Source organism: Otolemur garnettii, unplaced genomic scaffold (genome assembly GCF_000181295.1).
Source record: "Otolemur garnettii isolate 467f Iridium unplaced genomic scaffold, OtoGar3 scaffold00279, whole genome shotgun sequence".
Lineage (NCBI taxonomy): Eukaryota > Metazoa > Chordata > Mammalia > Primates > Galagidae > Otolemur > Otolemur garnettii.
In genome coordinates this window covers 241,670-255,772 of record NW_003852674.1, presented here as the reverse complement: position 1 = coordinate 255,772, position 14,103 = coordinate 241,670, and the positions used below count along the sequence as shown (strand labels likewise).

Below are 14,103 nucleotides of genomic sequence, written 5' to 3'. Positions count from 1 at the left end.
GGGGGTTGGGGGGGATGCAGAAGTCAGAGACCCCCAGGGCAGGACACTCCCTAGCTCCATCCTCTGCATCTAAGATTTCATGGGAGAATTTAACACACAAAGAAGAAGGAGACTCATCCAACTTGGGGTGCAGGGTGGGGACTAAAATCAGGGACTAATTTCTGGGGGAGAGGCTATTTATATCTAGTGCTGGCAACAGTTGGAGACTGCACAGGACTGAAAGGAGGAGGAACCCTTAAGTGAAGAGCTTCAGAGACAGGTCCTATCCGCCCCCCTCTCTCTCCTCCATAAGCCCATTCAGCATCTCCCACCCAGGCCCTGTCATCTTCCTGTCCTTCCTCTTGCTCTAGAAGATCAGTCCTCCATAAGCTGCAGAGGCTCCAGGTGGCTGCAGATAATTACCACCTTCAGCCAGAGCAACAGTTTGGAGTCTAGTTTAATTTCATGGAGCAGCTCAGTGAGCATAAGCAGTGAAGGCCTAGCTGGCTGAAGATAGGAGGAGACTATCTCTGTGGCCAGCTACAGAGCACCTGTGGCCATGATTCCCTAGTCAGTGCCACTCCCTGTTGTATGGTGACTCCAGCTGTGAGGCAGGCAGTGGGAAGGGACCTGTGGTGTGGCTAACAACTGCCTCTCTTTCTTGTACCTACTAACTCTCCTGCCCCCACAAGGTCTCCTGTCCCCTGGAGGCCTCATCCTAGCAGGCCAGCAGCACCCTCACAGCCAAGGAAAACAGGCCATCATAAATCTTGTGGGAGACTGAGAGGATGAGGCACCTGGGGTGGAATGCTTAGTGCCCAGTGAAGTTTGAGCCCAGCATGGGCTCTAGGAATCAGGCAGCTGCTCTGGGCTCCATCACTTACTTGCCCTGGGACTGAGGCAAGGGGCCTCACTGCTTTGGTGCCTGAGGCACCATTATAGGAATTTAATGCACTTTCCTATCTCTTTTTCTCTTTTATCTATGTTTATCTATAATCATTATATACTAAAGATCTCTATTATTGTTTTTATTCAAATTAACTAGCATATGTTATACATTACGTATCATTCTTCTTCATGATTTCTTTGCTATCACTGATATTTGGAGGTCATTTCCTATTAACACATTTAGGTTAATTTGAATTGGAGAGTGAGTTCTTATTCCCCAGAGACATGGAAGCTCTTTCTAGTCTGAAGCTATTACAGATCCACCTGCATTGAAGATAGCTGCATAGACCTTCTCTTTCTCTTGTGGGTCACTTGGTATCTGCTTTAAAAATATCGTCTTTTTTACCTCCTATACTTTCTGGGAGTGAGTCTTAGAATTTTTTTCTTTAGCTTATTGTTGATACAGATGCAGACCTCTCTCTGAAGTGCTTATGTATTCATGATACTTTATCACCACAGATTAATTAGTTAACCCCCCCCCGTGAACTTTGCCCAAATTTCCATACCATAGGATATTAACTTTGAGGAAGTACATAAGATATCACAGTACAAACTAATACCAATTCTTAAACTTTTTCCAAAGAGTGAAGAGGAAGGAATACCTCCTAATTGATTTTATGAAGCCAGTATAATCCTTATCCCAAAGCCAGACAAGAAAATAAAATTAGAGGACAATATCCCTCATGAACATAGACATAAAAACAGTCAAGAAAATACTAACAAGCAGAATACGGAATTTCAAATCACAATAAAATAATCATTCACCATGATCATGTGGGATTTATCTTTCAGTTGCAAGTATGTTTGAATATACGGCAATCAAAAATTGTAACACACCACATTAACAGAATAAAGATAAAGACAAAAACCACATGATCATCTCAAGAGATGCAGAAAAAGCATTTGAAAAAATTCAACATTCTTTTATGTCAAAACCTTTCAGCAAATTAGGTACAGAAGGAACGTACCTTGACACAACAGTGTTGAGGTACATATTGACACACTCACAGATAACATCATACTCAGTGGTGACAAGTTCAAAGCTTTTCCTCTAAGATCAGGGCCTAGAGACTCCAGAGCTGACCTGGAAGGCCAAGCTTCCCATCTCAGCTGGTTCTGTCTGGTTCCAATAATTCCTTTTTCCAACTCTCCATTTCCCACCTTCACCACTTTTTTTGTTTGTAGGGTATCTTTTGTAATCCCTACAGATCTTCCATAACTTTTAAGTCATAGGCTGTTGCAGAACCACCGTGGACTTCCAGGGGCCAGAGACAGGGATTAGTGGAGCCCAACCCTAAACACAGCCTGCATAAGAGACAGAGGCCCTGCCAGATATTTTAAGCCACTCTGCCCTCCCTTCCTGAATGCCTGATGGGACAGTTCCCCCACTAGAACTCCTGATTAAATAGGACCCCAGGACCCATTCCCTCAAGCCCCTGGTGATGGGAATGCAATTAGAAACATGCATGCCTGACCCAGGAATACTGCATTTAACCTTCCATGTAAGGTTATATCCATTTACGAATACTAGATGTTATTCACTAATAGAAACAATATAATGGCAATTATTTTAATTTTTTTGATATTATAAACTTCCTAGTTTCTGGTCTTTTGAGGAGGCAGCCCATTCTTTCAAAATAAAGGCAATTTTCTAAGGTAGCAATGTCCAATAGCAATAATATGTAACATGCCCTTTTAAATTTTCCAGTAGCCATAAAATATAAAAAGATGCAGGTTAAATTGCTTATAATAACTTATTTAACTCAATGTATCTAAAACAGTATTGTTTTAATATATAATCTTAAATGCATGCTTTAAAATAGAAAACAAATTGTAAACTAATTCACTAAGCTACTAGAGGCTACAAAGAGAATAACAATTTCCAAACATTTAAGGGGAAAAATCAGCATATATAAACATTTTTATTAAATAGGAAAAGTGGAAAATCTTTTGATTCTTTTTTAGAGGCCATAAATTGGATATCAAAACATGACAAGAATACCACAAGAAAGAAATATTACTAGCCAATGTCTCTAGAAAAATAAATTCAAAAATCTTACCACATTTGTAAATCAAATTCAGTGACATGGAAAAACATACAACTTAACCACATGGAGTGGAATGGAACATTGTTTTAATATTTGAGAATCTACCAACATAATCTACCACATAATAGACTAGAGGGAAAAGAATATATCATCACAATAGATGCAGAAGAAATATGTGATAAAATGTGATAGCTATTTATTTAAAAGTTCCCAGTAAGCTTGGAATAAATATAAACTCCCTTAAAGTCTATAGCAATACTATACCTCATGGTGAAATATTGTTCCCTTTGGGAACAACAACAACAACAAAATGTCCACTATACTGTTTCTATTCAACATTATACTGAAAGTACTAGCCAATGAGTTAATTTAAGAAAGATAAATAAAAGGTATTAACATTGAAAAGATCTGTCATGATGATTGTGTTTGTGGAAAATCTAAATAAATCTATAAGCTATGCAAATTAGTATATGTATTTAGTAAGGTAACACAGAACCAAGTCAGGACACTAAAATAATTGCATGTTCACATACAGGAAACAAATATAAAATGAATTTTGAAAATGTCATCTACAACATAATTCAAAAAATAAAATATCTCAAATATCTAGGAGTAAATCTAACAAAAAATTCTTGTATACTTATACACTGAACACTGAAAAATTGCTGAGGAGAATTAATGGAGAACTAAATGTCCACAGATTAGAAGATTCTATATTGTTAAGATTAACAACAATAATTAACAAACTGGCCTATAGAGTCAATGTAATCATACAAAATAAAAATCATATAAAATCCTAGCAGTATTTGTACATGTGTGTAAATCAATACATTGATTCTAAAATTTACATGACAGAGCTAAAGTCTAAGACAATCTAAATAATCTTGAAGAAGAACAAGGACAGAAGACTTATACTACTGATTGTAAGATTTACTATAGAACTATTGGATTTAAACAGGGTGATATTGAATAAAGATGGGCAGAAAGACCAATAGAATAGAATGGAGCATCCAAAAATAGACCTACACTTGACTGCCCATAAAGGTGATATTGTCAGGCAAAGGTTGAGTCAGCTGCCAGGGGAGCAGGAGTGAGCAGGCACCTGCTGATCCCTACCTCACTCCAAACACAAGATTCACTCCAGTGGGCTGTCCTCTGCAACATAAAATACTCAGATATTTCTTAAATAAGACACAAAATTAACTAAATATGGAAGAAAAGACAGAGTATTAGGCATCACTAAAATTAAGAAGTTCTGATTGTCAAAAGAAATCATTTGGTGACTGATAGTATTTATAATAAATAATGTCTTCATTTAATAGTATTTATATAAATACTGTCAGTATTTATAATATATCCGTCCATCCAGTAATTATAATATATCCATCTGACAGAGCACTGGCATTTATACTGGTTAGCCTGTATTTATAATATATAAATATATAGCACTGGTAATCCAAATGTACAAAGAATTCCTGTAAGTCAATAAGACCTACAACCCAGTTTAATAATGACCAACACATCTAGAACAAGGACTCCATCAAAGAGGAGTTGCAAATAGCCAATAGGCAGGTGAAACAGGGCTCAATACCATCACCATCCACTGGCTGAGGGCCTACTGACCGTCTACTCTGGCACATATGGGAGCTGGCAGCTGGTAGAGATCACACAGCTGGATGTGCTGCACCTGGAGGCCAGGCTGGTGGCTTCTTCACCTGGGAGGAAGGCCAAATCCCTGAGAAGGAGGCCAGATGCTCACTGAAGGTGGGAGGGGCAAGGTGGGCGCAGGTGGTAGGCTTGGGGCAGTGATGATATTGGCTGCCCAGAGCTGCCCAGAGGGACAGTGAAGGCGCAGGAGCAACGGTTGCTTGCTGCCTTCCATGCCACAGCCTGGCCTCCTTTCAGGTTTTATAGCTTCCTTAGCCAGGAGTCATGGAAAAGAATCTCAGTGGAATAGCGTCAAAGGTAGGAGTCAAACCCAGTGGCCATCTGGGGAGGCAGTAGGGCCAGAACAGGGTGCAGCCTCTGGAGGGCCATGGAGGCCTCAATTTTGTCCCTAAGGACAGCTGTGTAGCCTCTGGCACCCCCCTCTTGATGTTTCAAATCTTTACTACTCTCTACACACAGAAACACAAACACACACACACATCAATTAATAAAACAAAAGGAAAAAAACATTCAGTGGTCTTTTTAAAGAATGTGATGGTTCATGGAGCTTTAGTAGAATATGGACAGTTTGAGAAATGCTGTCTTTCAACCCCCAACTAAGGCATGGCCTTTCCTTGAGCCTCCCTCACTCTTCACAGCATAATTTAAAAAGGCTTTCTACATGGGTCTTTACAAAAGTCTTGTGTTTTAAGTTACACAAAAATCAAGAAAAATAAAATATACATGGACAAAAACAAATGAAACTCTCCTGGCAACACCAATAAATCAAGCAAGTTAAAGCTTCCACAGGTGAATCAGAAAGGACTATGAACTGCATTTCTTGGAGGAGAAATAACAGACCATAATACAGTCTGTCTCAAAACTTTTGTAGTGGCCTGCTAACTATACATAATATTTTGCATAATTTTAGACATTTGCCTTCCTTTATGTTTGTGTTACCATTGAGTTATTCTTCCTTATTTCCACCCTGTACTTTTATCTGTGCCAAAGAACACAAAAAGATATGTCTACATGTTTTCTACTTTTTTTTTTTTTTTTTTTTTTGTCATCAATACTACTGTGTGTTTAGAAATTTCTGAAAAATAGAATCCCGGCAATCTTAAATTGTCCTTTCAGAATGTAATGGAATTATGTTCCTCCTTTATTTAACTGGACTTTGAATCCATCTTCCTTTGGGTTACACTTAAGATTGGGTCAGATTACCCGCATCCCTGGAGTTCAGAACTACACATGTACTTTCTCCCAATTCCTCCTGTATGTAAATTCAATTCACAGTAGTGGTTCTCTAATTGTTTTCTCTAACCTCTAAAATGAAATTCTTTATAAGAGAAACAGCATCAGAAATAGAGTCACTTGCTGCAGGCAACATACTAAAGGCCACCTATATATGCAAATACCCAAATAGCTGACATGACAACATGTAGCAAATGGTTTCATTGATCTGGCTCTCATCTGTAAACTACTGGCTTTCATGGAAAGCTTGAGCTCCAGCTTTTAAAGTATTACAGTTCCATGACTGCAACAAACCTTAGGTTCCCAAGGTTTCTCCCATGTCTGAGAAGTTGCAGAGAAGGTGCATGGAGGGTTTGGAGCTCTGACAATGGCTGTAGCAGTAGTTCTAGATCTCTGGCTGAGCAGCTCAGGGTGTGCAACTGTTGTTGAGCCAGACTTGCCTGCCTCAGCCCTGAACCTCTTCTAGTGCCATGTTTTTTGAGACATTCCCTAGTCTTCAGAGCTACTACTGCTGGTATTGATGGTGCTGAAAGAAGATGACAGTAACAGTGCTGTTAATGACTCCCTATATGCTAATATAAGTAACAACGTACTCTGTACTTGAACCTGTCAGCCACTCACAGGCATGCATGTGTGTCTTCTGACTTAACCCACTTGCAACTCTCTTGGGTAGCAATAATTACTGTCTCATTTTACAGATGACAATTGGTACAGAGCAGTTAAGGACTCAGTCCAGGGTCACACAAATGGCAGTAGAGAAGCTGGGAGCCAAGCCCAGCAAATCTTGCTCTGGAGTTGTAGCTCTCTTGATTGTATCCATTACCTATGCCATCTGAGGTGTGTGTCCATACTGAACATGGCATTCCCTGGCAGAGTTCTCCATGCCTCACATCCAGTCCTTTAAGCTCCTGTCCTTGATGGATAGTTGTGTGATCTGCCTTCTTCTGGTAGAGCTTGATTTTATTATGCGTTTGCTTTTGTCCCCAATATAAACTCTTTGTATACCCAACTCAGGTGATAAGATTGTGACAAGGTACAGTAGTAATTATGGTATGTTGTGTGATTTGTCTACTTCTCCAAAGAGGAGATAAGCAACATGCTTCTAATTCTCAAACAGAAAGTTCTTGTAGGTGTGGAAAACAATAAATTATCAGATGAAGTGAAAGCAATCAGGGCCAGGTCTGGAATCATTTGGGAACAGTCCCCCTTCAGCATAGGATTTTATGTTGCTTTCCTTGTGTTTAACGTTTCAGACATGACTTGGCCAAAGGGAAGAGAATAGAATATACATTTGATAGGGTACTTTTTTTTTCTAGTATTTTTAAAATTGTTATAAATGATAAATATTGTATGCTTTGTTATCCAATTAGCAAAGATAATTAGTGGACTCTATTGTTTAGTAACATCTTTTTTAATGTCCAAATGGGATTTTTATAGTATAAATTCGTGGAAGTAGAATTGCTAGGTCACAGGCATCAAAAATTTAACAATAGTTATCATCAAAATAACACCCAATAATGTACTCTCTCAAGGAGCACAGTGAGATATTAACTACTGACTGATACTGACAAGTATATGGATATTATTCAACTATGAAATTTTTGCCAAATAGTAAGTGAAAAAATATCTCATGATTTTAATTTACACTGAAGCCTTAAAGTATACCAACTTTGCCCATTTTTCTAATAATGTCCTTTGTTCATTTCTTTTTCTTAAGTTCAACTTTTTTTCTTACTAAGGCTTAACATATTAGAGATATGACAGATCTTTAGGAACAATTACTATAGAAAAGGATTATATTATTTTACCCAAGATCATCTTTTGACTTTGTTTTATAGAGCTGCATTTTATATCCTTATGGTTGTAAATTGTACTGCAATAAACATTTGAGTGCAAGTGTCTTTTGATAAAATGACTTCTTTTCCTATGGATAGATACCCAGCAGTGGAATTGCTGGTATTGAATGTTAGGTCTACTTTTAGTACTTTAAGAAATTTCCATACTATTTTCCATAGAAATTGTGCTAATTTTTAATCCCAGTGTATAAGTGTTCCTATGTCTTTGCAACCATACCGCCATCTATTGTTTTTAAACGTTTTAATAAAAGCCCTTCTAATACAAGTAGAATCATGGTTATAATTTGCATTTCACTGATGATTAATGATTTGGGGCATTTTTTCATATGTGGCTGGCCATTTGTTTATCTTCTTTAGAAAAACTTTATTCATGTATTTTGACCACTAATTAATGGGGCTTTTAGGTTTTTCTTGCTGATTTCTTTGTAGATTCTGAATTGTAGTTTGTGAATATTTTCTACCATTCTTTAGTTTGTTTACTTACTCTGTTGATTATTTATGTAGCTGTGTAGAAGCATTTTTAATTTAATAAACTCCCATTTGTTTATTTTTGTTGGTGCTGTAGTTGCCACTAGGTCTTAGTGATAAATTCTTTTCCTTAGGTGATATCTAAGCATTTACCTACATTTTCTTCTAAAATTCATAGTGTTTTATGTTTTGCATTTAAGTATTTTATCCATCTTAAATAAACTCTTGTGAATGTGAGAGGCAGAGGGTATGTTTCATTCCTCTGCATATGACTAACCAATTTTCCCAGGACCATTTTTCCTCACTATATATTGTTATCTGCTTTTCCAAAATTGGTTGGCTGTATGCAGATGGCTTCATATCTTAGTTTTATGCACTATCCATTGGTCTGTGTTTCTATTTTTGTGCCAACAGTATTTTCTGTTTTGGTTTCTATACAATATACCATTATAGTGTAGTTCTAAGACTAGAAATGTAAATATAATGCCCCCCCCCCATGAATACTTTTGCTACTTGGGCTCTTTTCTGCTTCCAAATAAATACTATAATTATTTTTTTCTATATCTGTGAAATATTTCATTGGCATTTTGATAGGAATTACATTGAATCTGTAAACCACTTTGCATAATATGGGCATTTAAACAATGCTGACCATGAGCAAGTTATGTTTTTCCATTTGTTTTAGAGTTCTCTTTGAAAACTCATAGAGATCTTTGAGGAGATCTTTCACTTCCTTGGTTAAGTATATACCTAGATATTTTATTTTATTGGTAGCTATTGTGAATAACATTGAGTCCTAAGTTTGACTCTGAACTTAGGACTGTTATTGATACATATACAAACTTCTAATTTACGTACATTTACTTTATAACCTGAAACCTTGCTAAATTTATTTATAAATACCAGGAGTCTACTAGTGGAGTTTTAGGGGAATTCAATATACATTATTTTATCAGCAAAAAGCAATAGTTTGACCTCCTCTTTCCTGACTTGAATGTACCTTAGTTCTTTTGTCTGATTTTTCTAGCTAGGACTTTCAGTACTACTTTAAATAAAATGGTGACACTGGAAATGCTTATCTTGTTCTGGTTCTTAAAGAGAATGCTTTCAACTTTTCCTCATTCAGTATGATGATGCTGTGAGTTTGTCACATATGATTTTTATAATTTTGAGATGTGTTCTTTCTATGCTTTGCTTATTGAGGGTTCTTATAATAAAGGGTTCTGGATTTTTTTGTTGAATGTTTTTCCTGCATCTATTGAGATGATCATATGGTATTTGGTTTTGCTTCCATTTATGTGATGTATCACATTTATTGATTTACACAGGTTTAACCATTCCTGCATTTCTAGGATAAAGCTCATTTGGCCATGGCAGATTATTTACGGTGTATTACATTTACTGATTTACATATGTTTATCCAGCTTTGCATTCCTGGGATACAGCCCACTTGGCCATGGTGAATTAATATTTTACATTATGTTGAATTGAGTTTGATAGTATTTTATAGAGGATCTTTGCATCTTTATTCATAAGGTCTATAGTTTACTTTTTTTGTTGTGTACTTCCCTATCTTTAGTATCAAGGTGATACTAGCTTCATAGAACAAATCAGGGAGAAACTCTAGGATTGTATGTCTTTTTTTCTTTACCATTATCTAAAACTATATTTGTCTTTTTTTACCATTATTGATTCAATTCACTGTCTTTGTCATGAGTATGACTACAACCCCTTCTTTGGTTTTCATTTACATGGAATTTTTTTCCTTCCCTTTATATTGAGTTTGTCCATGTCCATCCTTGTTAGATGAGTTTCTTGGACACTGCATGTAATTAGGCTTTGTTTTTTCATCTTTTCAGCCAGTTTGTGTCTTTAAGTGGAGTGTTCAAAGCGTTTACCTAACGTGTTAGTGTTGATATGTGGGATAGCATGTGTTCTGTTTAGCATATCATCATGTTGGATGATAGCTTCTTGTTTTGTTTTCCCTCTTCTGCTACTACAGCTGTGAGCTACAACTTTCAGATGTTTCCCAATGAACACTATCTAAGGTAGGGGGACTACTAATAGTTCTGACTCAAGAGTAGCAAAGGTAATCCATGTAACCCAAAACATTCATGTCCTCATGATATTTTGAAATAATAATATAACAAAACACACTGTGAATAAATAAAAAGAAATTTGGGAGAGTATTACTGTCACACCTCAAAATACAAAAGCAGCAAGTCACAGTGCATGATAAGTGCTTAGGTAAGATGTTAAAGGAATCAAACTTGTGGTTGGAAGATATGAACAGAAATGTGTCTCAACTGATAGTTTGGTGGTATTGGTGGTTTTAGGCATCCACTGGACATTTTAGAACATATTCCAAAATTTAAGATGGGATCACTACATTTAAAATACAACCACAATAATATTTGACAAGTCTATTTCTTTCAATAGTTAACTGGCAGAAGGTCTAAAGAGAGGCAGTGATATGAAGTCAGAAGTAGCTAAAGATGACTATTTCTTTTGATAAGACTGAGCACATAGCCAATTACAAGTTACTGGGTGATTTACAGTAGAAAGCACAGTTTTTAAAAAAAAACTAACTGCCAGAACCATAATTTATTGCCACTTTGTCCAAAACTATCCATTGTTCAGAGCTCTAATACCAAAAAAATGACCAAATCTTCAAAATCCCAGTTTGCTTTACAAATCCCATGAATGCCCCACAGTTACGTTTTTAGATAGAGACAATTTCAACTCCAAGGTTCCAAGGTGATAGAGAAAGTCTTGCATTTTCATACCTCTAACAGCACATGCAATTTCTTTAGAAAGGGGTTACCTTTCCTAAGGACAAACTCCTCCCCAGAACCTTGTGTAGGGCCTCTGTGACATCTTTATTCCTGAGGCTGTAGATGAGCGGGTTGAGCATGGGCGTGAGGATGGTGTAGAAAGCAGACACAGTTTTGTCCTGTTCAGGGGTGTGGTAAGAAGGAGGCAGAACATATGTGTACATGACAGTACCATAGTAGAGGCTGATGACCATCATGTGTGAGGAGCAGGTCCCCACAGCCTTTCGCCTTCCTTCTGCCTCATTCATCCTATAAACAGTAATGAGAATTCTAGTGTAGGATGCTGAGATGACAGAGAAAGGGATGAGGATCATCAGGATGCAACAGACATACATGGATGTCTCATAGATAGATGTGTCCGTACAGGAGAGCTTCAGAAGAGCAGGGGCCCCACAGAAGAAGTGATTGATTTCTCGAGAGGCACAGAAAGGGAACTGCATGGTTATTGGAGTGAACAAGAAGCTATCTGTAGAACCTCCCAGCCAGGCTGCCCCTACAATCAACAAACAGACCTTGCGGCTCATAAGGACAGGATAGCGCAGAGGGTTGCAGATGGCTACATAGCGGTCATAGGACATGAGTCCCAGGAGCAAGGACTCAGCCCCTGAAAAGGCCAGGTAGAGGAAGTGTTGGGCAGTGCATCCTGCAAAGGAAATAGCCCTCTGGTTCATCACTTGGTCAACCAGCATCTTAGGCACAATGGTAGAAATGCACAGGATGTCTATGAAGGAGAGTTGGCTGAGCAGGAAGTACATGGGGGTGTGGAGGCGACTGTCTATATGGATGAGAATGATCATGACAGTGTTGCTGGCTATGGAGATCACAAAGACCAGGAGAATGAGGGCAAAGAGAAGCCCAGGAAAACGGGTGCTGCTGAACAAACCCAGGAGGACAAAGTCGGCATACATGGAATAATTACCCCACTCCATAGCTCTGTAGAGGATACACAAGAGAGAGAATGATGTGATAGATAATTAGAAAAATATTTTGTTTGCCTGAAATATTATTGTGTAGTCATGGACATATAAAAAATACAAATCTGATTTCATAAACCTTAATACTAATTATTGCAAAAATAGTCTGAGGAACATTATATTACAAAACATTATACCATTATTCACAGGAAGATAATGTTTGACTTCCTATTACTTGTTAATTTAGATGTTGTGATGAAGCAATTTTATATTATTTTGTTCATGCACTTTATTTTCTCTTTCTGAACTACATTCTTACATTGAAGGGCATGTACATGAAACATGAAAATTGAACCACCCTGATTCAGTAGAGCGTGGGGGTAAGGAAGGGAGGATGGCCCCACCCTAGGCCACTCTCTCCCATTATCATCTCATTCTCAAAATCCACTTTGAAAACCATGAGTTAAGAGCATATATATTTGCCTATGGAAGGAGAATCACATTGATTTTACCTAATTCACACCATTCATTACAGTAAAACTTGATGCTTAATTTATATTTAGTAGACTTTAGGTATTTAAAAATAGTGCTTATCTGATGAAGAATAAACCACAAGAGCTTTGAACTCTGGGAAACAATCTAATAATTATTAGGAGAAAATAATCAAGGTAAAAAATAATCTTTAGGATCAAGTGGTGTTTTTTTCTGATTTTAGCAGAAAACTACTGATTAATAACATACAACTTAGTCAACATGATTAAGTGAGATAGGAACAATAATCAAAATTAACTTTTCTTTCTTTCTTTTTTTTTTTTTTTTTGCAGTTTTGGTCAGGGCCAGGCTTGAACCTGTCACCCCTGGTATATGGAGCTGGCACCCTACTCCTTTAGCCATAGGTGCTCCCCCAAATTAACTTTTCAATAAAAAAAGGAATGAAAAAATAAACTGACTTTACTAATACTAAAGATATTGTTTCCCACTCTCTTAGAGTATGCATATATAGCTATTTCAGATAAATAACATTTTACCACATTTATGAATATTTATGGATTATTTAGGCAGCTTCTCTTAGCATCTTGTATATCTACAACATACACATGGAAGCTGTGGGCCTCATGAGGCTGTAGAGCACACAAAACATGACTGTTCACCATTGAAACATGCCGTAAGTGCAAATTACATTCAGAATTCAAAAACTTACTTAAAAATGTACCACATATCTGTTAAAACCATTTATATTGATGACATGATAAAATCATAATATTTTTCATAAATTAGAATAAATAGTACAGATTGAAATTAGTTTCTTTTGTTTCTTTCAACATTTTTAATGTGGCCACTACAAAATTTAAAATTATTTTTGTATCTCCCCTGAGATTTTTATGGGAGAGCACTATGGATATGTTTTCCGGAATATGATAGCTCCAAATATCTTTACCTAAATAAGTTCCTCAGAAAAGAACACACCTGAAATTAGACAGGATTGACCAAAAACTTCAGGTGTAATACCAAATTAGAAATGTAATGATGTTACTTGTGTATATTGACCTACAAATAGTAGTAAGAACCTGTAATAAGATTGTTTAGTGATTAATGAAGATTGTTTACTTTTCTTGACAATCTTAAGTAGACTAGACTATGGTTTTACCAATTCTACAGATGAGAAAAAGTGAGGTTAAAGGGGTTAAGTAACTTCCCCACAGCACATGGCTCTTTATAACCAGAGACAGTATAATGACTTTATGCTGTTTTCCAATGAGCCAAAATAGACATTAATTCATTCATTCCACAAATATTCCCTGAGGCACTCTGGGTATGTCAAAGATGTAAATTCTACAGGCTCCTATAAGAATGTATGGACATGTCCCCTGCCTTCTAGGAACCTACAACTAAGACAAATTAATAGTCCATCTAGTATGTCTGACCACAGAGGCACTTTAAAAATAGTTTTGAGTAGAATGTCTGCACTTTTGACTTCTCCCTCCCCAGTGTATTGTGAAAAATGTGAAAAGGTTGGAAAATGTGAGAACAGAACAATGGAATGATGGAAACTGAAGCCCAGTGGCTAGTACACAAGAAATTTACACCAAGGCCTCTCTGTGCATTTCACAATTATGCCGGGAAGGATGGATAAGTAACTACCAAAGTAAATTCT

General features: G+C 37.0%; 1 protein-coding gene across 1 annotated transcript; it reads right to left on the bottom strand.

Annotated features, from left to right (window-relative positions):
* Positions 1-11,009: 11,009 nt before the first annotated feature.
* On the bottom strand, positions 11,010-11,963 carry LOC100946916 (olfactory receptor 2T27-like). The gene has a single exon (XM_003803111.1). It carries the CDS (start codon positions 11,961-11,963, stop codon positions 11,010-11,012), a length of 954 nt encoding a protein of 317 aa, XP_003803159.1.
* Between the last annotated feature and the right edge of the window lie 2,140 nt (positions 11,964-14,103).